At 41.9% G+C, this 24,534-nt stretch overlaps 1 protein-coding gene across 2 annotated transcripts; it reads left to right on the top strand.

Annotated features, from left to right (window-relative positions):
• The first annotated feature begins 25 nt into the window (after nt 1-25).
• Nucleotides 26-18,108, top strand: NUP35 (nucleoporin 35). 2 transcript variants are annotated; one of them, XM_085892581.1, is made up of 9 exons: nt 26-161; nt 4,808-4,972; nt 5,132-5,259; nt 5,464-5,515; nt 6,611-6,761; nt 8,326-8,395; nt 9,056-9,184; nt 15,262-15,438; nt 16,946-18,108. In XM_085892581.1, exons 1-9 carry the CDS (start codon nt 149-151, stop codon nt 17,021-17,023), a joined length of 963 nt encoding a protein of 320 aa, XP_085748707.1. In that variant the 5' UTR covers nt 26-148; the 3' UTR covers nt 17,024-18,108. The 2 variants fall into 2 exon arrangements, with proteins under 2 accessions (XP_085748707.1, XP_085748708.1); XM_085892582.1 differs by lacking the exon at nt 26-161 and adding an exon at nt 244-333.
• The last annotated feature ends 6,426 nt before the right edge of the window (nt 18,109-24,534 follow it).

Genomic DNA, 24,534 nt, shown 5'->3' on the forward strand with positions numbered 1-24,534 from the left:
GGCGAAGCTGCTCCTGGGGCGATTATACAATTGAAAGATAATTCCGACCGAGTGTTAATTTGAACACCCCACTGTACGACACCCCACTGTACCGCTGGCTAAGTTTTCCCGCCTTGTGTGTATATCCTGCGATAGTAAGGACGTAGTTATGGATTCCCAAGGTAATAACCGTTTATAATCCTGTGGCTGCGTCCGGGAATGTGCATTATAAGTCGATGATAAAAAAATGTTTAAATTTGAAGGAGCAATGTGCTTGCGGTGGTGCTGTGTTAAGGCCACGATGGTGCACGGGGGGGTTATCCGTGCTCCACGAAACCTTCGGCTCGGGATACTGTTGGTTGCCACTTTCGGGTGATCTTTACTAGTAGGATCATGTAAAGATGTTATGGTGTTTACGTTTGCCATGTGTGTTTACAAGATTCCTATGTATCGTCGGATTCGAACCTCAACTTCCATGTCGCTCCACGTATCCTGGACAACCATGGGGTTTCTGGCTTCGATTTAACGGATTTCATTGGGTTTCACTAATCAAAGGTTTGGTAAATTTGTTTTTTATGGATTCGATTTGATATCAAGCCTGGGTTCGAATCCTGATCCAGCTATAAACTGGATGAGCTTGGTGTTGTCTGAGTGGTTGGAGTGGCTGGCTCGGAATCTTGGGGTCCTGAGTTCGATCCCCATCACCCGCTGAATTAACACCAGGTGGGGTTGACTCTGCCTGTCATCCTTCCGAGGTCGGTGAAATGAGTACCAGTGTACTGGTATAAATGGTTGTATTGGCGTTCTTCTTTGCCTGCAACCGCAGTGGTCGTATGGAAGAAAGGAAGGAAGGATACTGTTCTCTTTGAAATCAGAAAGTTTGTGTGCTCCATGGGTGCGAGGCATATTTAATTGTCACACCAAGACCCAGGAACTCGTTTCTGCAAAGAAATAGTCGAATATTCGTACAAATCACTGAGTAAAGCTGCGTTATACAGATGAAATGAAGAAATTTGAGGTGTCTATTTACTTCTGTCATGTCTATATATATATATATATATATATATATATATATATATATATATATATATATATATATATATATATATATATATATATTCTAAAATAACTCGAATTAAAAAAGGAAAACCAAACTCACACTTCAGTTTATTTTTTGGAATTACAAATCGATATCAATAATAACTGGAAGTGCACTCGGTCGAGCGCATACCTCCGCCACGTAACGCCTCATCCATGACAACATATCAGGCCCAATACATTTTTGAACTAGAGGAGGAGCACTCGGGAGAGTGCAAAACCTCCGCCGCCAATACTGCTGGGTCACTCAAGTGAACCTTATATCTTATTCATTAAATATGATGTCAACAGTGCTGACAGTTATAGTTCTTTTCTCCAACATTTTTTTTGGGGGGGGGGGGGGGGGGGTTTGGAAATCACTGAAAACATGGGGGAATGCAAAAAAATAAGAAATCGAAATTTTGTTGAAAAAAATTGCAAAAAAATTTTTTTTCTCAATTTTTTTGGGGGGGGTCGGGGGGGTTGGAAATCACTTAAAACATGTAGAAATGCAAAAAAAAATTCTCCAACAATTTTTTGGGGGGGGGTTGGAAATCACTTAAAACATGTAGAAATGCAAAAACAAAAAAATATTTTTTCTCTAAATTTTTTTTTGGTGGGGGAACAAGGACAAAATTTAATGGCATGATCCTTGGACCATACCTCACCCCCCCCCCCCCCACCAAGTTTCGTCGAAATCCGTCGAGGAGTTTTTCCGTAATACTGTTCACAAACGAACAAACAAACAAATAAAAACCAATGTCACCCTCACGGTGACCCGTATCTTGCCAAAAGGTGACCACGTGCGACTTCTTTAAGGTCACACTGAGGTGAACAGAGCTGCTATCCACCGGGAGCGACTCCTTGAGGAATATCTGCCTACGAGAGATTCCGATGAGAATCGTTCTACAGAGTAACCATGAAAAATATGCGTTTGCCTCATAACGTCACCAAATGACGTCATAATGTCTCAAGCTTGACATATCTAGAAAGCACTCATAGAGGTGTTCAATTTGAGGTACTGCACAATATGGTTCCTAAAACTTGAAAATTTGACCTTGGGGTCAAATATGTTTGACCTCAGGCGCTAACCATGAAGGTCAAGGCCAATCGCCACCAAAAATGAATCAGCTGAGCGCCAGACCATGAACTATATTCCCATGAAGTTTGAAGACGATCCGATCAAAATTACTCAAAAAATAAGGGTTTCGTCGACTCCCCTGACTTGCGACAAAGTGACCTTGACCTTCAAAATTTTGTGCGCTGAAAGGGACCTCTATAGGCCTCTGATCTGCGAAGTTACAAAAATTTCCAATGATAACTGTGCTCTGCAGAATTTTTTATACATGATTACAGACAAACAAACAAACAAACAAAAAAACATACAAGCTGACTAACATATCTTGCAAAAACTTCGTTTTGGCAAGATAACAAACAGAAAGGGGTGAAAACAGTAACCTCCATCCATCTTCGAAGATGGATGGAGGTTAAATATCATGCTATACAGGTCTATATCGTTTTTCGCCAAATCTCTCAATGGTGAAGAATCACTTAAAAATTAAATAATTCTCGTATCCAGATCCAGATTTGGATCTTCACCAAAATCGAATCAATTCGTCCTTGCAACACACCCAACGTGTCCACCAAGTGTCGTCCGAATCTGTCCACAACTTCTTGAGATATCCTGCACACACACAAACAAACAGACAAACAGAGAGGGGTGAAAACATAACCTCCAGTGGTGGAGGTTAAAAAAAATATACACGGAAACCATTTAAACTCATCTCAGTGGTTGCTTGGAGACAAGAAAGCAGGTAAAAAACCGTTTATAAACCATTTGAATATTTGAACAACAGTTTGTTCCAGAGGTAAGTGGAATGGTCGTGTTTGTTGGTGGACATGTTGTATTTAAGGTAAGATGTGCATGATTTAATGTATTGTCATATAATGGAATGTGTGATGGGAGTTGTAACTACGTGATAATTCATTAAATCCTCGAGCGAGTAGTCTGACTCGTGATGTTGCATTGATGGGTTGACTGACAATGGACGCAACTGAGGTTCTGGACCTGCTGATGTGGATCCGTGACCAAAGTTGTGGATCCGCCGTTTGGAGAGGTCCTGGGCTGAAAGGATCGAAACCTCAACGAAGAACGAACGGTACCCAGCTGATGATCCATGCAGTTGGAAAACAATTCATTTGTTTACAGGTTTAGTTTCTTACTTTTGGTAAGGAAACTATGTTTTGAGGTTAACATCATTTACAGCAATCCTTTAAATTATATTATATTTCAGTAATAGGTGTGTGTGTGTGTGTGTGTGTGTGTGTGTGTGTGTGTGTGTGTGTGTGTGTGTGTGTGTGTGTGTGTGTGTATGTGTATGTATGTACATTGTGTGTGTGTAAATGTACGTATGTATGTTATTTGTGTGTGTGTGTGTGTGTGTGTGTGTGTGTGTGTGAGAGATATATCCATACACTCATTAACTCCATTATATTAAGATACTACCTTTCAGCCATGCAAATACCCCCTTGGGTTCATTTTAATATCATACCAGATCCAGAAATTTTATGGTGTTGGGGAGGGGGTGGGTTTGTTCACAGAAAGAAAAAAAAGAAACTTAACTTTGATTACCCATTTTGATTATAATATAGAAAATGACTTTACCTATTCATGAATTTCAAAGTTTGGCATTGAAATTATTTAATAAGCAGTTTTGTGTGAGATGTCAAGTTTGAAGTTTACAACCCCTACATGTGCAAACAATAATAATTGAAATGCCCTGCAACCCACGCCGACAAAAAATGGACTTTTGGACCACCGGCCTCAATCATCATGTAACTTTGTTTAAAAAAAAAATATCCATGGGTAGGTGCTCACATGTTGAAAGTGTTGTGTCAATCGCACAAGCATGCTTGGTGTTGGCTTAATGGTTGAGGTAGTGGGTTTGGGATCCTACGATCCTGAGTTCAAATCCCACTCAGCTGTTGAATTAATACCAGGTGGGGTTGACTCTTCCTGTCATCCTTCTGAGATCGGCAAAATGAGTGCCAGCTTGCTGGTGTACTGTGTCGGAGTGGTGACCCGTCCAGGATTATGTCCAATAGCCAAGGAGATTGCTTAGGCAGCACCAATGCTCTGCACAAAGTATATTCCCAATGGATGGATGGGATCGCTTCAAGCGGTTGAGGAGAAAACAAATATAAAGCTGAAAAAGTGAGTGCGGAAGAAAAAAACAAAATAAAGTGAGGGCCTCGACTGACGTTCCACAACATGGTCAAGGATGGTTGTGGACACGCCTATTACTAGAGTAATGACAATAAAATAAGAACATCATCATTGTACATCACTCACCATACAACTGGCCTCACAAAATAATGATAACACCTACTACAGTAAATAATAGTATTTTAGCACAGAACACTGACTCTGGCAAATTTGGCACAACAGCTTCTTTTTCTTTTTCTTTTTTTTCTTCTTTTTTTTTTCCTTCCATTGAAATGTATGGAAAAATTCCCTGCTGCAAACATTCCACCCACGAAGGAATGGATGAATGCTCCCTATGCCCCCACCCACCCTTCCAAGTCAGCCTTTGTAATACATCCAGAAAGTCTTGCAACCTAATTACAAAGCAAAAGTCGGTGCCTGAATTAAGTATATTTTAATTGGGTATTTTGCATCCATGGGTTTACTTTGTATTGTCATATGGCACAAGATATTTTGCATCTTTTTACCTCTACTTGGTTTGCACAGGAGGAGAGCCAATGACCTTGGGTTCTCCGACATCTCCAAAAGCAAGTGGAACACAAGTCCTCCCAGGCTTCCTGCTGGGAGACCCACCGACTCCTTCCGCTGCTCAACCACGACCTTTCTCTAATGCTATGACAGTAATGGAAATTCGATCGCCCCTGGCAAAAGGTCCATCGAGCAAATGCTCCGAGAATCAGCGCATGTTCACCAATGTTCCTCTGTATTTGTTCCTCATTGTATTTCTGCTCTCACGTATTGCTCTTTACCCTTCAACGAGGTTGTAATCAAGTGTAACAAGGCAAATTGCTCTCTGTCTTTGTGCAACAGGCAGAACTCCTCCACAGTCTGTGCTTCCTGTGGCGAAAGATAAGAGTGGAGCTCCCCCTGTCCGCGGCTTGTACGACGATCTGGGATCATCACCGGCCACGCAGTCTCCTTTCACTCCGCTGCAGCGAGTAGGAATGGCAGATGGGTTGTTGGGCAAGTTTGGATATTAGATGTCTCAAAATGTATTTTGCTTGTAATTTTGTTATTTCTTAAAAATTTTGATAATGGCAGCAGAAGATTGTTTGAATATATGAGTTTAGCTGGGGTTTGTGGGGAAAATCGGTACACCTCTGTCATGTCATCACTTTGTGCTGCTCGTGTGCTCCCTGCAGCTGCCACTTCACTCTCCACTGTCGAGCAATCTGCCATGCACTCCTTGCTCCGGTATGTCTGCGACCACACGTATAAATTGATGACGACTGTATTTTTAGATCCTCGTGGAGGATCTCTAAGTCTTACTCACGTTGTTCTTCTTGTGGACTTTTTTGTTTCACAGCCTCCAGTTTTCATCGAAGCTTCCTGAAACTTGGCATATATATGTAAAAATACCCTGCGCAGGCGGTAACCATCTCCGATTTTGAAAAATTCCTCCGAGAAAAAAAGTTGTGACGTCGAAATATCTCCGCTAATGGAAATCGCCTAAAAAAAATCATCTCCGAAACTAGGCAAGCTTTTTGAATTCTGTTTGCGGGAATCGAACAGGGCATTAGCAGAGATGAATTACCGCACATGATGCATCACTATGACGTCATATCAATTTTTATGACTTCATTCCTATTTTTTGACATTTTTTGTTTTTTGTTTCACAGCCTACAGTTTTCATCGAAACTTCCTGAAACTTGGCGTAACTATGTAAAAATACCCTGCAAAAAAAATAAAGTAACCATCTCCGATTTTGGAAATTCCTCCGAGAAAAAAAGTTATCACATCAAAATATCTCCGCGAATGGAAATCGCCTAAAAAATTATCTCAAACTAGGGAAGCTTTTTGAATTCTGTTTGCGATAATCGAACAGGGCATTAGCAGAGATGAATTACCGCACATATGATACCTCACTATGACATCATATCAATTTTTATGACGTCGTTCCCATTTTTTGACATTTTTTGTTTCACAACCCAGAGTTTTCATCGGATCTTCGTGAAACTTGCCATGTATATGCAGAAAGCCCACGCGCAGGCAGTAACCATCTCCGATTTTGGAAATTCTTCTTAGAAAAAAAGTTGACATCATAATATCGCCGCTAATGGAAATCGCCTATACCATTATCTCCGAAACTAGGCAAGCTGTTTAAATTTTGTTTGTGGGAATCAAGCCAAGCATTAGCACAGATAATTTATCACAAACCTGATACATCACACTGACGTCATATTCGTTTTTATGATGTCATCATTGAGGACGAGGATCTTAGCTCATTCGAGCTTGTTTTTTTTTTTAGTTTCTTTTTCCTTTAAAAGTTGCCATTTTGTCATTCTTTAGGCACCCTCAGTACAAGCATACTGAGTTCCAGTGCTGATGTGATACCGTATCCTCACAAAACGTCGCCAGCTCAAGCAGATCCTTTTTACCGTCAAGGTGAAGCTCTCAGCTCAGAAGATATGCTCAACCAGACTTGGATCACCGTTTTTGGGTATGGCCTGTGCTGCTTCCTCAGTACATCTGGCTTTACCTCTGCTTTACATTTGAGGTTGCATTCCGTGGGTTTCTAAGTCAATGGTTTGGTGCAAAGTTTTGTTACTGGGTTAAAGTGATCACACCTGGGTCTCCACCATTATTGATAGATAGGTCTTTTGCATCGCTCTTTGATTGTTAATCCATTTTTCCCTTCAGTGGTTTTGATTTCTGGTGGGTTTTTTTCCTTCGCCACCAAAGGTTGACGGAGGTTATGTATTCAGACGAAACTTAGTGGGCAGGTTTGGTGTGTGACAAGGACGAATTGATTCGATTTTGATAAAGATCCGGATGCGGTTCCAAGAGTTTTTTTTTTTGAAGTGACTCTTCACCATTGAGAGATGGGGCCAAAACGACATATAGCACAATATTTCAAAACGTTGACGGATTATAACAAAACTTGGTGGATGAGTTAGGTAGGTGACAAGAAGAAGCTGATTAGATTTTGGTTCGGGTCTGGATGAAGATCCGGCTTATCGGTGGGATACAAAACGTTGACTTCAGCCTGGTGGAGGTATATACTCTATCAAGTGCCGGCTACACAGTTTGATGTGCAAGGATGGCTACCCAACGCTTCCACAACTTTTTGAAATACCGTGCTATATATCGTTTTTTCCCCAGCTCTCAATCGTGAAGAATTACTTTTAACTAAAATAAAAAAAAATTCTAGTATCTGGATCTATATCTTCACCAAAATCGAATCAATTCATCCTTGTCACGCACCCAACCTGTCCACCAAATTTCATCCAAATCCAGTCATAACGTATTTGAGATATCCTGCTCCCAGAGAGACAGACAAACAGGGGTGAAAAAACCTTTGGTGGCAGAGGTTAAAAACAAAACAAAACCCATTGTGTAGTCTCGACTCTCGAGTATTTTCCATTTGTAGAACTCAAGCAAAAGCAATAGTTCATCTGTTATCGACCTTTTCCGAGATGGAATGATATAAAAGACATGCAATTGAATAGAATCGATAATTTGATATTTTCAATACGAAGTTGTAGGAAATTGTTCATGTTTTGTTTGTTAATAATGCCATATGCTAACAGGAAATTGTTAATAATGTTCTCTCACACAGCATTTTGCACCATAGTTTGAGCCTTGCACATTGGAATGCAATTTAACGGAGTAGTGACACTATTTATCAATGTACTGATCGTTAATGTGCTATTAATAATTTTAGAGCTATTCCCATATAATAGTTTTGCATTTAGTATCAGCAAGTATTGAGGCTGAATAAAGGTTTTTAATAAAATGATAATAAAGGTTAGTGAGTTGCAAACTAGCAGAATACAGTGAAAACATGAATGAAGATTGCAGACGGCTTGTGAAACAAAAAGTCTGTTTCAATCGTAAAGAATCGGGTATATCCCTAATCGACGTAGAGTTTACGGTTTGTGGGTGATCTAGTTTTAGAGACTGCAATATACACCACTTAAAGTGGTGATATTTTTTTTGTTGTTGGTTTTTTTTTCCCTTCTGCTTGTATACTTTTTTTCATTTTTATTTTCTTGTGTTGCTAGTTTTCCTCCTGCCTCTGCATCGTACATACTCATGCAGTTTGCACAGTACGGCAATGTTATCCGACATGTGGTACGTTTTCTGCACCGATGCCCTGTCACGGTAATTGTTGTCCTCGTGTGCTCCACTGTTGCTTTCCTAATTGGTTATTCTTTGCAATACCATGCACTACGTACCCTCCATTCCTTATCACCTTTATTGTGATGGCACCCAATTGCAATGAACTTCTCTGTGATGATTGGTTAAAACATTTAGAAAGGGAACCATGCCACCTGTTGTGATGGTGACTGAAGGTTTATCGGTGCAAATACCCTCCCTGCAAGCATCCTCCACATGGTTATTTGGCACACAAAAATAAATAATAGTATGTATTCTGATGGGTAACTCATCCACAAGGGGTCATGTCGTGCAAGCTGTTAATAAATGTAAAGCAATGCTGCAGTGAGTTAAAAAAAAATGACGTCATTGTAAATATGGTCGAATTCACCGATTATTTTTCGGCTCTTCAAGGATGCTTCATATTTCTACAGCTCATACCAATGATTGAGCTTTTCGATGCTCCAACCGTTGTCCCCCCCTCCCCCCGGATTGATACATTGCCAGTTTTGATACTTTTGATGACTTAGTTTCCGTCATCTCTGGTGGTTGCCCACAGTCATGTTGCTTTGTGTTGAGCAACTTTTTTTTTTCTGTCGTCAAAGATGGTTACATGCATTATGTTGGATTGCACAGATGGCAAGTGATGGGAACTGGATGCATGTGCAGTATCAGTCAAAGCTGCAGGCTCGCAAGGCTCTTGGCAAAGATGGGAAGGTGTTTGGAGACTGTATCATGGTGGGTGTAAAGCCCTGCATCGACAAGGTCTGATTATATTCCCTCACACCTCACACCCAGCTTTACGTACTTTACATATGCAGGAACTTGCACATGTGTTACATCTAATACACTGAGGCAATCATTGTATGGAAAGGTGGGGTAATTGGGTAAAAGTAGAAATGGAGGGGATTGGGGAAGAAAAGTTAAATGTAAAAGGAGTGTGTCCATTTCCCCCCCCCCTTTTTTTTCTTTTACCTATTGCCTTTTTACCGAATTTCTCCCCCACCCCCTTTTTAGGTCATCTCTAACAAGATGACCTAATAAAACCAGTCTCGATGTCCGTCCGTCCGTACGTACGTCCCCATTTTTTTCTTCCAATTTTCTTGATATTTGGTATGTGGGTAGATGTCGATGAGGGATGCACAACAGGATGACCTTTGACCCATTTGAAGGTCACGGTCAACGTCAAGGTCACTCCAAAGTTGCAAAATCGTCCATTTTCAAAATCTATCTCCTCCGCCGTTTGTGATCCGATCTTCGAAATTTCTTCGGATTCTGATAATATGGAACAATATCTAAATTTGGTCAGGCGAGTTTTTTGAAATTCGTCCTGGTTATCGAGTCACGTGTCTTCAAAGTTGGAAAAATCGTCGATGTGATACGGTCAAAAAAATTTAGCCCGATCTTGATGAAACTTGGTCTGTAGGTAGGGGTCGATGAGTGATGCACAGCGGTATGACTTTAGACCTGATTGAAGGTTAAGGTCAAGGTCACCGATGCTGTAAACTTGTGAAATCATCCATTGTCAAAATATCATCCGCCATTTATGACTCAGAAATGCGGTTTGATTTCTGAGGTCCGGTTTCTATCCTTTTGAAGACACATTGATCATAAATGTTCCAAATCAACCATTTTCAAAATCTATCTCCGGATAACTCAGAAATGTAGTTTGATTTCTGAGGTTTTCTATCCTTTTTACTCCCGGGCTTTCGTCTGTACGTTGAAACAAAAGACAAGACGACATCGAAGCCATTCTAAGCCGATCAGAGATCCACATCTACAGAGCTTCAGAGATGACCGTCACCCCCAACCGGGGGTAATTTTTTATTTATTTATTTATTTATTTTTAAATGTGCATTGTGATTACTCAAAATTAGCCAATTTCTCCTACTTTTTGGAAGTGTCATTCCATGACATTTTAACAGAAAAGTTTTCATGGAAGACAGAAGATTTGCTTGGATTTTGTTTTAAATTCATATTGAAAAGTCAAACTATGTACAACTCTGTGCAACAACCATTTAACCTGTTATTCTTAGTTTTCTTTGAAATCGTGTCATGGACATGACACGTAGTTGAAATGTGTACGTGATAAACCATCTTGGCTTTGGTAAAAGCTATAAAAATAAATTTCCCCCAACACGGTCTTAAGGCTCACACACACACATGCAAACAGAGACACCAGACAACATAGGACTTGACTTTTAACATAAGACAAACATAGCCATGAGTTTTCACCGTTGCTGTGTGGACACAAAAGTTGTGATTGTCAGCAACAGCTTAGAGTATGACTGTGCATTCATGCCCAAAGTCATAAAGGAAGTAACACAGAAGTACTGTGATGTTCACAACATTGATATCCTCATTGATGTAGCTGCTTCACAGGTGAAAAATAAACACATGTTCAATTACTATGTCGTCTGTATGCCTCAAAAAAATCTGCATATTCAGGGCACCTTTTCACCGTCTCACATGGAAAGGAACTGTGGATGGAATGGAAGGCTCCATTAGGTGTCTGGTCGTGTGCGCTGCAAACAGTCGCAGTCACATTGTGAACAATGCAGCAAGTTTTGCGATGGCAGCCAGGTACAATTCTACAAAAGTGAACGTAATCTGTACATGAAAAGATTTTTCACATCTTTCATACTCTACCGTTCAAAAGTTTTAGAACACCCCCATTTTTCCAGTTTTTGCTGAAATTTAAACAGTTTAATGTTTCAATGTACTCTGGGATCAAAGCACAGAACAAATAAACAATTGCAGATAAAAAAATAAATCATGGAATCGTTTTGTTGAACAAAATTTAATCTAAATTTTTGACTCATCAAAGTAGCCACCTTTTGTAGATATAACAGCCGAACATACTCGTAGAATTCTTTCTACAATGGAAATCAAATATTGTTCGGAAAGTTCTTCCCAACACTGTTGCAGAAGTTTCCACAAATGTGTTGCACTTGTAGGTTGCTTTGCTTTCACCCTTCTGTCCAGTTCATCCCAAACCAGCTCGATGCGGTTTAAGTCTGGAGACTGTGCTGGCCATTCCATGATTTGAAGACTACCGTCTTGTCCTTTTCTTCTAAGGTAGTTCTGGCATTGCCTGGAGGTAAGTTTTGGGTCGTTATCTTGCTGTAGGATGAACCCATGACTAACTCGGCATAGACCAGAGGGTATTGCATGGTTCTGCAAAATGCTGTGGTCGCCATTTTGGTTCAGGGTGCATGTCACTCTGTGCAAGTTACAAACGTTACACTGTTGATGTGGTCATTGTAATGCCACTCAGAAGTCACAGACACTAATTGACAAAGATCCTATTTGAGTGGTAGTTGACCTGTACGTTCGTCCTGACTCGTAAAGCTCAAAGCTTGGTTGTAGTCGTTAGACGACGTGCTGAGTCCAGCTCCACAAACAGCATATGCACACCAAAGGGAAGAAAACCCTGAAGGTGTGTGTGTGTTTCATATCTCTCCATCACCCCTGACACCCAGCAGGCAAGTGCTTTCTGGCATGCAAGATATGTGACTCGCCCTCCTCTGCCTCAGCTTCTTCCTCCTCAGGATGTTATTTTTTTTTCTCGTCTCTGAGCCTTCTGCTCTTCGCAGGACAAACTTTCAGGACAAGGACAAGGACAAGCTTTGAGCTCATTTCTGCTCCTAAGACCTGCCCCCCCACCCCCCCCCGCCACAAGGACAGGGACCAGCTCCGAGCTCCTCTCTCCCTGCGGGACATCTCTTTTTCTCTTGTCTCGTTCCTTGCACTCACGTCTTCTTCCTCCTCTCACTCTGAGATTTCTCCTTCTAGGGTCCTGTTCTTCACTGCCGGCCACTGGTGGCCTAAAGTGCGGCCTATAATTCACAAATGTGAAAGCACCCCATCATAATCCACCATAAATGCTTTCAAATTGACCCAATGGTTTCAAATGAGTGTTCCAACGTGAAGCATAATAGTAACATAGCTACATCAAGATATGGCTGCAGTATTCAAACAATTTTGTTTGGAGCCCAGTTAACCACAACGAAGAAGAGAATGTGAAGGCGAAGTCTCATAGCAGCCATTATGGAGTCCTGCAGGCGGTGTGGTGGCTCTCACACTGATGTCTTATCGGCAAAAGTGGTCCCCCTCTAAAAATAGTGAAGAATCACTGGTCGAGGACGAGGACCAGCTACGAGCACCTTTGTCCTCAGTGGATCTCACCTTTTTCCAGTCTCTTCTCGTGCGCTTCTGTCCTTCATATGGCTTTCTCTGTCTTGGTTCATGTGAGCCTCCTCATTGGTCCACATTCGATATGGTCGAGTCCATGATGCAGCTTGTGGGAAACGCTGCATCAGTCTGAGGAAACTTTCAATACAGTCCCCGCCCCTCCCTTCACGCGCCCAAGGCCGCAACGAGAGCCCCCGCTCCCTCCTTCACGCGCAAGCATTCATGATACAGTTCACACTGTAACCTACCTGCGAAATGTGTCACACCCTACCATGCAGGGGAAAAGTGCCGTACCTCGTGCCACAAACATGCATGTCAGAATGGATACAGTCCCATGCGGTGAAGGTAATCCGATCAGCCCAAAGGATTAATGGCCACAGATGGTCCGAATCTGCCCAACCAAACAATGCGTGAATGGATTGAAAACGGAGAGGGACCCACCGGATTAAGGGACTGCCGTGGGTCGAAGGTAAGACCAATGGGGGTGAAGAAGGGATTGTCGAAATGAGGTTGATGAAGAGAATGGACCGATTTGGGGGGGGGTGGTAAAGGAGGGATGATTAAAAGTAGCAGAAGGTTTGAACGGACCGGTGGTGTGAAGGAAGGAAGATTGAAAGCAGCAGAGGGGACAAAGGAAGACATCACACCGGGGAAACAAGAACTAACCAACGGATGCGACCCGAACAATTCTTAGACCAGGGGCCAAGGACTTTCTACACAAAGACTAATAAAACAAGTGGTGCCAGGCACAACAAATCCCACCCATTTAAGGCATAAAGTTATTTTGGGGATCAAATATAAATTTTATACATCCTTAACCTGAATGTTGATTATAAGGAATTGAATAAGGAATATTTTAGTCTTAGTTTGAAGTCAATTAAAACATTTTTGAAGAAGTTATGACCGTAAAATGATTTTGACCTTTCAAGGCCACGTAAGGTCAAAGGTCATGGTGTCAAATGAAAGCCAATAAAGGACTTTATACATGTCTTCCATAGTAAACACGCATATTCCAAACCTTTTTTGATTTATAATGGAAAATATGTAATTTTGACCGATAACCATAACCCCCAAAACTTCGGACCCTACCGATCTTCACAAATATGCATTTTTCACTATAGGAATGGGTAGGATTATAAGTGACAAATAGAATAAGGTTAACTACAAGCTTAGTTTGAAGTAAATCAGATCATTTTTGACGAAGTTATGAGCGAAAAACGATTTTGATCTTTTCGTGACCTTGACCTTGAGCTTTGATCCAATTGGATCCAAAAGTTAATGGGGTCGTCCAAGGTTCATTGCCCACCTGTAGATTAAATTTGATATTGTCTGCTAAAGCCGTTTTGCCATAAAGTTGCTAACAGACAGACAGACAAACAAAGAAGCAGTCATAGAGTGGTACTTACGAAATCGTCAACTTGACCTCTGACCTTGTCTAATAAAAGCTGTCTCTAGAGAAGGTAGCGACGCAAACCAGAAGTTTCTACGATGATTCTGTACCAAGCCATCAAAAATAGAATGTTTTGGATGTTTGACCTCACTGTGATCTTGACCTTTGACCGATTTTGACCAAAATCTAATCAGCACTAGCCATCACCCTCCTGAATCACGTGGTGTAATTTGACATTGGTAGCTTCTTCCGTTCTCGAGTTATCGTGCCTACAAACAAACAAACAAACAAACAAACAGAAACGGAAGTCATCAATATACTTACGAAATCTTTAGATTTCGTAAGTAACAAACAGACAAACAAACCAGACGATTACAATATCCCGCTCCCTCCCTCCGGGGGGCGGGATAATAACTAATCCTTGGGTCACCTACGTGTCCATGTATGCTCTCCCCTTGGGGTAAGTTTCCAAAACGGTAACATCTTGACATTATCAACTTGAGTGAAGTTGATGGCATGCCATCACAAATCCCCACACTTCCCATCTCAAGCATAGTTGAAAGATGACAAAAGAGTTCCACCAGGAATGACCCAATATCATTAATGTTGAGTGAAAAAAAATCTTCTGTTTTGCCCCTGTGACCCCAAGTCCACACATGAACTGATGGTGAAATCCCAAAAATCGTTAAATATTTCATGTTTGCCCCAATTTTGATTGCATATATAGTTTAATTTAAAAAAGTGCCCATAATTGCATTTTTTTGGTATTTGACTTCTTTCCACGTGGTGATGATAACTAGTAAGTTTTTATTTATTTATTTTTAAATGAATTTTTCCACAACCATTTAGGACAAGATAGTCTGATGGACGGACCGAGCCAATGAAAATACCCCCCCACTATTTTTCTTTAAAAGCATGGGGATTCAAAAACTTAAAATCACAAAATCTATCTGATTGTCATGTCTGTGACAATGGGATTGTAATCAAAGCAGTGGCAAGAAAATAAATAGAATTTAAGGTTAATATTGTTTTCTTTTAACTCTTTGATGAAATATTTTTCATGCTTTTTCTTTTTCTTTCTTTGTTTCATTTTGGGGGTTTTCTTATCTTTGTTCATTTCTTTGTTCTTCTTTTTTTTTTCTTTTTTTTTCTCATTAATTTGCACTTGGTTTAGTTGGATTTTAGCAATGTAGTATGTTAGTTATTTATTTAGGTGTATGCTGCTTTTTGATGCCTTTAGAAATGTGTTCTGTTGCAGAACATTATGGAAAATGTCGAGAATCGGAATTCCACTTCAGGATTCGGAACACCTGTACTAAACCGAAGCACCGTAACTCGTGCAGCGAGCCAGCTGACTCCACGGCAGAGTAATGGTGTCCCAAAGCCAAGTGGCATGCGACCGCTTGCCACCTGGCCTGCTGGTAGTGATCTCCAGGTACGTACACCTTGCCTTCCTTCGATAGGCCACACAAAAGATCATCAGTGCCTGACTGATAACTTTCTCCCAGCAATAACTTTTAATATTACCTTGTAAACCGTTAAAAGAAACTTTAGCTAGCTCACATAATTGTAATAAATTCACCATGAGTGAGTGGAGTTTTATTATTATTATTATTATTATTATTATTATTATAATTTTTTTTTTTTTAATTGCGATTTTTTTTTTTCTTTATTCCGAAAGGTTTTCCGACAAACAATTCCTTTCCTCATGTGGTGATATATCCTTGTCCATCTGCTTCATCACACTTCATTGTTTTTTCCTGCTCTTCCATGAACTTCAATTCTATATATTCAATTAAAGAAGCACGCAGATTATGATACGACGCTGACGACATGTACATAAATTACACCAACAAATCACCTCCTAACTAGGAGGCATCAGTTTGGTCCTCAAGCCTTTGTAGACTGAGATTGAAGCCTTTGGTCACAAATAGATGAAAGCAGAGATATCGATCTAGATTTCGCCCTTGTTGTGGGCTCATCAGGACAACATACTGCTGATCGTTTATTCATGACCATATTGAGCTAATTAATATAACTGAATCTAACCCCTTACCTTGATGAAATAGCGGGGCACAGATCGAGACCCATCACCGCTTTTTGCACAACCTCTCAGCAACAAGTGTCGCCTGCCACACGAGCACATTGTCTCTGAAGTTGATGTTAAGTGCAGTGCAATTCAGTACAATGTATCTTTTTATGATTGTGCTTTGTTACCTCCACCACTGAAGGTGGAAGGAGGTTATGTTTTCACCCCTGTCTGTCTATGTGTCTGTCGGTGAGTCATGTTATGGACAGATTTGTTGTATGTCAAAAAGTTATGGACAGATTTGGACGAAACTTGGTTTGCGGTTGGGTGTGTGACAAGGACAAATCTATTCGATTTTGATGAAGATCCGAATCTAGATCTGGATACGAGAATGTTTTAATTTCTAAAATGAATCTTCACCATTGAGATATCGGGCAAAAAAACGATTTGTAGCATGATCTTTCAAAAAGTTGTGGATGAGTTATGACAAAACTTTGTAGATCATTTGGTTAGATGACAAGAACAAGCCGATTCGATTTTGGTTCAGGGCTGAATCCAGATCCAGACTATCAAATGGATATAAAACGTAAACTGTTCACCCTCGTGGAGGTTGCGCTCTACTTGGTGCCATTCGAGTTGATTTTATGCTCTTCCTCTTTTGATACTCATTTTTACTTGTTTTGATTCAAGAAATAATTAGTTTGCCATATAAGGCTGAGAAATCGTCCTCTGGCTTGCATTTCTGTCGTCATTCATGATTGAAAAAGGTTTTTAATGAACACCTTTGATGAAACTATCACTCCATGGACGCTGAAACTTCAACAGGAAGCTAAATCAGATGCAAGATACTAAATTGCCAATTGATGCGATCTCAGCACGATCACTACTTGCCTTGTTTTTTTTGTTTTTTTAGGTGGTTACGAACAAACTGACACCAAGGAAGGATGAGAGCTTGCTGTCCAAAGCGATGGAATACGTGTTTGGTTGGTGATACCTTGTTGTTTCGTTCAGGGAAGCAGAAAAATCCCCATGTTCTTTTGCCCTCATTATGTTCGAACATTTTCAACAGCCGAAGCAAGATTTTCCTTTGCACATGGTGGAGAAAAGTGATTCTCATTTTGGCATGCATGTTTTACTGACAGCTTCTTTGAGAGCTCAGATTGGTTCAGGTGATTTGCTGAATATGCTGTTTTTATATGCGGAGGTGATGTGCACACATGCTGTGTTAAGCGCCCTTTCAAGGTCCAATTTGCACATGGAAACGTGCTCTCAGTCGCTGCGCCGAATCGTTTTCTCCTAGTACATTCTGAATGTATGTATTTGAGATTGATTAATTTTTGGGGATATGTACACTGTTTAAGGCTGGAAGAGGATATTTATGGCATGTGTACAAAACGGTTGAATGTTTGGACCCACACCCTTTTTTTTTTCCAAAGACCTCTCACCTTTCTAACCCCCATCCAGCTTTCTCCCCAACTTTACTTTGCTTCCTTTTCACAATTTGCTTTTTCTCAAGTCTCTTCCAACCATCTTGCTTTCTTCTGTACATACTTGTATAGATGGCTCCAAAGCAAGAACATAATATATTTCCATGCACATTCCCCCCCCCACCTCTTCTCCCCTCCTCTTGCTTTGCGTGTGACGGTAAAATGATGGTATTTGGTGCTGTTGTTTTTAGTCGTGATATATGTTGCCTTTATAAAGTGGGTTATATCCCATGTAAAATACTAGTTTAACGCTGCAGTTTGACAATACCAGCAAACAGAGGGATCTGGTGCAACAAACCTGTTGGATCGTTTTCAACAACATTGAGGATCACATTTCTGAAAATTGTCGGTTCATCGATTGATTGAGAATGTAAAGACCCACCTGTTTTAAAATGCTCGTTTGCACCTTGTATTGTCTTCATCTCTTGACTAACCCAATATGATCTCTGAATTTGCTTATATTTCCTGGGTCTGTGTAATTTACTCTCTTTAAAACAATTTTGTATCTTAAATAAAATAATATACAATCTCTAGTGTAATGTGTGCAAACTGTTTCATGGAACTATGAATAAAAATTTTTGGCAGCATTGTTTTGGATTTTGTTTGTTTGACCTGTATGCACTTCTTCTAAATTACTGGACGGCATGAGTTGAAATTTGGTGGTTGTACTTTTGGGTGTGCCCAGGAAAGTTTTAGGCATTAAAAGTATTCATAGTCGCAGAGGTTTGGGGGGAGGGGGGGACGCTCATTCACCCAGCCTTCTGCTCCACCTGCTTCATTCATCGAGCTCCGTCCACATTCATTGCACTTCAAATTACATGCCAGAACGTCCCAAGCACAGACATTTGGAATGGTATGTGGCATCCATTGTTCCCTACCACCTGCAGAGGTCAGTGGTGGTGACTGGTTGCAGCGTTTTTTTGAGGTGGTTAAGGCATCGTAGTGGTTGTGACCGTTAATGGCGAAGGTAAGCGAGTTTGGATTCATATAGGGATTTTTATAAAGGCGTTGTGGTTGTAGAAATGTTGTCGCGGTGTGGTCGGTTTCTTGAGGAGGTTTGAGGTGAGTGGCTGTTTGTCATTCAAAGAGCACATGGATGCAAATGAGCTGCCTTTGTTGCTTTGCTTTCGTGATTGAGGGGTTGTGTGTGAAGTAAAGTAAAATAGATAGAGGATGAGTATAAAGAACTGCCTAAAAGCCCTCGCAACGCATTTTGTCCCATAAACCCACTCAACATAAGGGAACGACTAATTAGAACGAATACAAATGGGATAGCTGTATGGTGTGTGCCATTCAGCCAGCTTCACAGAACCGCAACACCAATGAGTAAGCAGCAATTATGTAAAACTATTCTAGTTTAAAAACAATTTTGCATTTTGGTTAGGGGCTCAAATTATTGATTTTCATGCTGTAAAAGTCAAACTAGTAAATACACCTTGGATGTAAAATAAACTATAAGAGCACTTGATAGAGCGCATACCTCTGCCAGGCTGAACAGTTTACATTTTGTATTCTACTGGTAGGCTGGATCTGAACCAAAATCAAACCAGCTTGTTGTTCTTGTCACCTAACCAACTCATCCACCAAGTTTTGTCCGAATCAGTTGATAACTTTGAGATATCGTGCTATATATCCTTCAGTCCCATCACTCGATATTGAAGAATCACTTAAAAATTCTCAGATCCAGATTCGGATCTTCACCAAAATCGAATCAATTCTTCCATGTCACCTGCCAACCCTGTACATCAAGTTTCGTCCGAATCTGTCCCTAACTTTTTGAGCTATCCTGTTCACACAGATAGGGGTAAAAACATAACCTCTGCCTACGTTCGGTGGCAGAGGTAACAAAAAATCCAATACACAGTTGCTTGGGACAGAGATGTTCTGGTCTTCTGGATATGAGCATCATGAGGTGATACAACATCCCATTGGATGAACCTGCACGCTTTGACAGTGACTATGACTAAGCAAAGGCACCAAGCTTTCTGACTCCATCATCCGACAGAGAGGCTGTAGTACAGTCTATACAGTATTTCAGCTTTATGGTCTGTATGGCATGAAAGAGGATCAATTGCTCTGATTGTGTAGGTGCTCTTGCAGGTGAAGATGACATTGTGTTGACATCAATGTAATACTCTGGTGCAGCACAAGAACCATGCTTATTTGATTATGGCATCACCAAGCGTAGTATCACGTGTGAATCTACGGAACGGTGTTTCTGGAGAATACTCAAATCTACAGGCAACAATCACCACGAGCCTCCACTCTTGTGTCTCCAATCCAACTTGTTGTGCTTCAAGAGGCCATTTACAAAGGGTGTTTGACATCTTGTCTGACCACATGCTGGACAGCACAGCAGAGAGAAACATGAAGATCAGGATGTTCAGGTTACATCAACATCAGGATTCGCCATATTGCCAAACAACAAACCTCGCTCGTTGGGGGAAACTAAGTCTGCAAGCAGTTTTCAAAACTCATCCTTTTCAAGAATCAGTATTGACCTCTACCACCGAAGGTGAAGGAGGTTATGTTTTCACCCTTTTCTGTCTGTTTGTTTGTGTGCAGGATATCTCAAAAGTTGGGGACGGATCCGTATGAAATTTTATGGACAGGTTCGGTGTGTGACAAGGACGAACTGATTAGATTTTGGTGAAGATCCGGATCCGAAGACTAGAATTTTAAAAGTGATTCTTCACCATTGAGAGATAGGGCCAAAACGATTTAGTACTGTGTAGCATGATATTTCAAAAAAGTATTGGGCCCGATATGTTCTCGTATCGTGGATCAGGCGTTACGTGGTGGAGGTATGCGCTCTACCGAGTGCCCTTCAAGTTGATATATTGAATGATAACGTGTCCCCTACACCGATGTGATATTTTATAAGTCCAAAAAGGGTACAACTCTGTGAAAAATTGACAAAACGCCCTGGAACTTGAACTTGTTCTGTAACTTATAATTCTTTGACTGGTGTTTGTGTGTTTGTAGGGTTACTCCTCCTACAGTTCTGGCGCTATTGCATCCAGACTTGTTGCATAGGATCAGCATAACCCCAATTAATGTGTAGGGGAGTTTTAATATTTACTGGTGGTTTTACAAAACGATGCTGGCACCCAGCAGGATTAAAAACAAAACCTGTCAAAGGGCGGTGGAGCTCCTTGTGAGCCAGCGGCCATCCATATCTCGTGCCCAACTGTGTCTATGGACGTCCACCTGCAGTTGGATTACTGTTTTTTAGGAGGTTGGTGGTAGGATTTACACTCCGGCCATGGTAAAGCCCTTCACTCCGCAAAACACACCAAAAACGTAAAGAAAATTGAAAGCCCACTCCATGGGAGTACCTCCTGTGCAGCTTCCTTTGGTAGGGCAACTCAAGGGATGACGGGATTTGGGGAAAGCCTTCGGGACCCCAACACTTGATAGGAGGAAAACCACGGGGTAACGTTCCTGGGTCAGATTGCGGTAGGGTGTCTGGGTGGTGGTGAGGTGTCGTCCATCAGACGACGGTCTCCTTTTATTTATTTATTTATTTTTATTTTTGTATACAATGTCGAGGCTCATATGAGTGTAACAAACAGAACGTACAGCAAGGGCAGCAGGAGAAAAGAGTGGCGGGAGAGGGAAGGACAAAACAGTGGGGAAAAGAGACATGAGATCTGTGGAAGGGAGAGGGATGGGGTGGGGTACATGGGCTAAACAAGATGGACACTATAGGGACTTTCAGGTCCTTACACGACATGGTCTTTCAGGAAGGAAAGCAGGGAATTTGAAGTAGGTAGATTAACGGGGGTAGAAAAGATCATGGTTTTGGATGGGGGGGGGGAGATAAGAGGTGGTGGTGAAAAGCTGTTTTGAAGACCTGGAGGGAAGAGTGGGATTGAAGAGAGTGTGGGTGTTTGTTCAAAAGGCGGGAAAAAGAGGAATGAAAGAGTGAAGGTGAGCAGTGATTTTGGTAGTTTTACCAGAAGGGGGATGCTGGCAGACCATGAGCACCCTGTGGAAATGTGATGGGGGGTGGGGGGGACATATCGCAGACAGAGCAGGGGTGGAGCGAGGCCGGAGAGGAGAGGGTAGAATACAAAACGACCACCGACCTGCCTGTGGAGAGGGTGAGAGACCCAAAGACTCAGCCTCATCGCAGGAGATACCAATGATCCAAATGCCTTGGTTTCCACAGCGGAAGCCGAGAAATGTGAAAGGCAGGAGAACCAGCCCAGAGGGGAGAGCAGTACTCCATCAGGCTGTGGACAAAAGCTTTGTATCTGGTCAGGAGCTCAGGTGTGCCAAGGAAGGACTTTGTACGACGGAGGATTCCCAGTCGGTGACTGGCTTTGGAAGCCAGCTTGGAAATTTGGCTTTCCCAGGAAAGGTCATGGCAGATAGTGAGACCCAGAAGCTTGAATGAAAAGACTTCTTCCAGAGGATTGTTGAGAAAGTAGATGAGGGGTTTTCCAGATGGTCCTTTAAGAGAGACAGAGTGAGAGTGTGAGATTTGTCAAGATTGAAAGACATGTTTCACGTGTTGGACCAGCTTGTGATTTTATCCAGATCTGCAGAGTGAAGAGGCTGCTGCTTGCCAATCTCAGGGATGACAGATGGTACGGCAGATGGTGGAGTCATCAGCAGAAAGATAAAGAGGATTTTCTGGAACTCCATCCTGGAAAGGAAGAGGGGTTTGAGAGAACTCCATTTAGGGCCACACGCTGACTGCGACAGGAGAGGAAGTCTGCAACCCATGAGTGGAGATGGCCTTGGATACCATAGGAAGAGAGGTAGGTGAGCGGGGCAGGGTGCCAGATCATATCAAAAGCACGTGATATGTCTTGGGAGATGGCTCTGATTTCATGTCTGGCATTGAGGATCTCCATCCATTATTGGGAGAGCAGAAGCAGCATATTGAGGGTGGAGTGACCTGGTCTATATCCAAGTTGATGATCGGAAATCAAGCCATTGGAGAAGAGGAAAGATTTAATGTCTGAAGAGGGTGAGCAAAAGCAGCAGAACAGGTTTTTAGGATATGTGGGCTGATGCCGTCTGGACCGGTTGCAGAATCTGAGTCGAGCGTTGACAGCAAGCTCTCCACCTTGTTAGGAAGAAAGGACACAGAGTCCAGGAATGGACTGGGTAAGGTGGGTCCAGAAAGTGATGGATTTGGGACACGATATTTATAAGCAAACACCGAGTTTAGGTATTCAGCCTTTTCACGTGCAGTGTCAGCTGTGCGGCCATTTGAGGTAAGGGAGGGGTTGGAGGGGGAACATACACCAGAAACAGACTTACCAAGACACCACCAGGATTTGGAGGAGGGAGACAGGTGCTGTGAAATGTGGTGGTACCATCTCTGACTTATTTCCAGTTGTTACTGGACTTTGTCAGGGGTGTGTACTGGCCCCTAAACTTTTCAGTGCTTGTATGTGCTGGATTCTGGGGAGGATGTCGGAGAGATCAAGCTGCGGTGCATCGTTTGGGAATGTCAACATCTCTGACCTTGATTTCTCAGATGATGCAGTCATCTTTGCAGAGACTCTGGACATCATTTTGGGGGCTCTTGAGATGCTGAATGAGGAGTCAGAGCTGTTGTGATTACCGGTTTCCTGGGTCAAAACTGAGATCCAGGCTTTTAATGACATCTTGGATGCTGCTACCTTGTCTGTACCTGTTTGTTGTGAAGATGTTGAGGTCATGGAAAGATTCACTTACCTTAGCAGTGATATTCATCTTCCTGCTGGCTGTGAACCAGAGGTCAATAGACGTCTGGGTCGGGCCTGGGGAGTCATGGATTCACTGGATCATGGGGTGTGGTGCTGTTGGTACCTGTGCAGGAGGGCGAAAGTCCGAGTCTTCAGCTCATTGGTGCTTCCAGTCTTGCTCTATGGATGTGAGACTTGGACTCTGACCAGGGAGCTGAGATGGAGACTTAATTCCTTTGGTACCAGGTCTCTTCGGAGAATCCTTGGCTTTCGGTGGTCAGATTTTGTGTTCAATGAGCAGTTGCTGAGAGAGACTCAAATGAGATTTGTTACCTGCATGGTCAGTGAGCATCAGCTGCGGCTGTATGGACATGTGGCTCGTTTTCCTGACGCTGATCCTGATCACCAGATTCTCTCAGTGAGGGAATCTCGTGAGTGGAGGAGGCCAATGGGCCGACCACGTTCCTCGGCATCTCAAGGAGATAGGGATGGGCCAGGCATCTGCTGCGGGATGGCCAGACGGAGTCCCCTGGAGAACGGGCGGAAAGTGGACGGAGCGACGCGCTGTTCTGGCACATGCTCCCATACCTGACCTGATGTGGTGGTTTTGGGGGGATGAGGGGGAGGGACCCAAATTGTTTGAAACTGTTGATCGTGAGGTATGTTTTGGCTTCATGTACGTAACCCGGGTTATTTATTTTTCCTCTACAGACCTGTTGCTTGCGTCGCCCAAACTAAAGGTATGTGTCAGAAGAATGAATGTGTTGTCTGCTTGGAACAAGATTGCCCGTCGGCGGATACTCTGCTCGTATCATAAATAATAAAGCCATGTTCCAAATCTTAATTGAATTCGTTCAAGGGTATGGGGGAAAAAAAAGTCTGATAAACCACAGGTTGAATGGACGGACAGACGGACGGCATACCTATTAGTCGCCTCTGGTAAAACCGGTAGGTGACAGAGTAAATCCTTTTTATGACCAAGTATATATTTAAAACATACCGCCTTATGTTGTGAAATAGTTCACACCATGAAAAAGCCTTTTAAAAAAAACCCCCATAAGCCCACAGCTTATTTAACCAGAGTTGGTGTCAAAGCCACCCAATGCTCGCCTGTTTATACATTTATCGTTTTTAAAAGACGAGTCTAATAATTAACATTTTTTTATAAAGCATTGCAGTGAAGTATAATTATAAAGCAATATATGGATTTGTACATTGGAATCAGTAACAAGAGTCCAAGTGAGCACAATATACGCTCAAACAAGAAGGTATACACAGAATTGTGCTACTACATGGAAAACAGCATCCTGGTTGCCATGGCAACCACT

Source organism: Eptatretus burgeri, chromosome 8 (assembly GCF_056783735.1).
Source record: "Eptatretus burgeri isolate ZD-2024b chromosome 8, Ebu_testis_v1, whole genome shotgun sequence".
NCBI classification, from domain to species: Eukaryota; Metazoa; Chordata; class Myxini; order Myxiniformes; family Myxinidae; genus Eptatretus; species Eptatretus burgeri.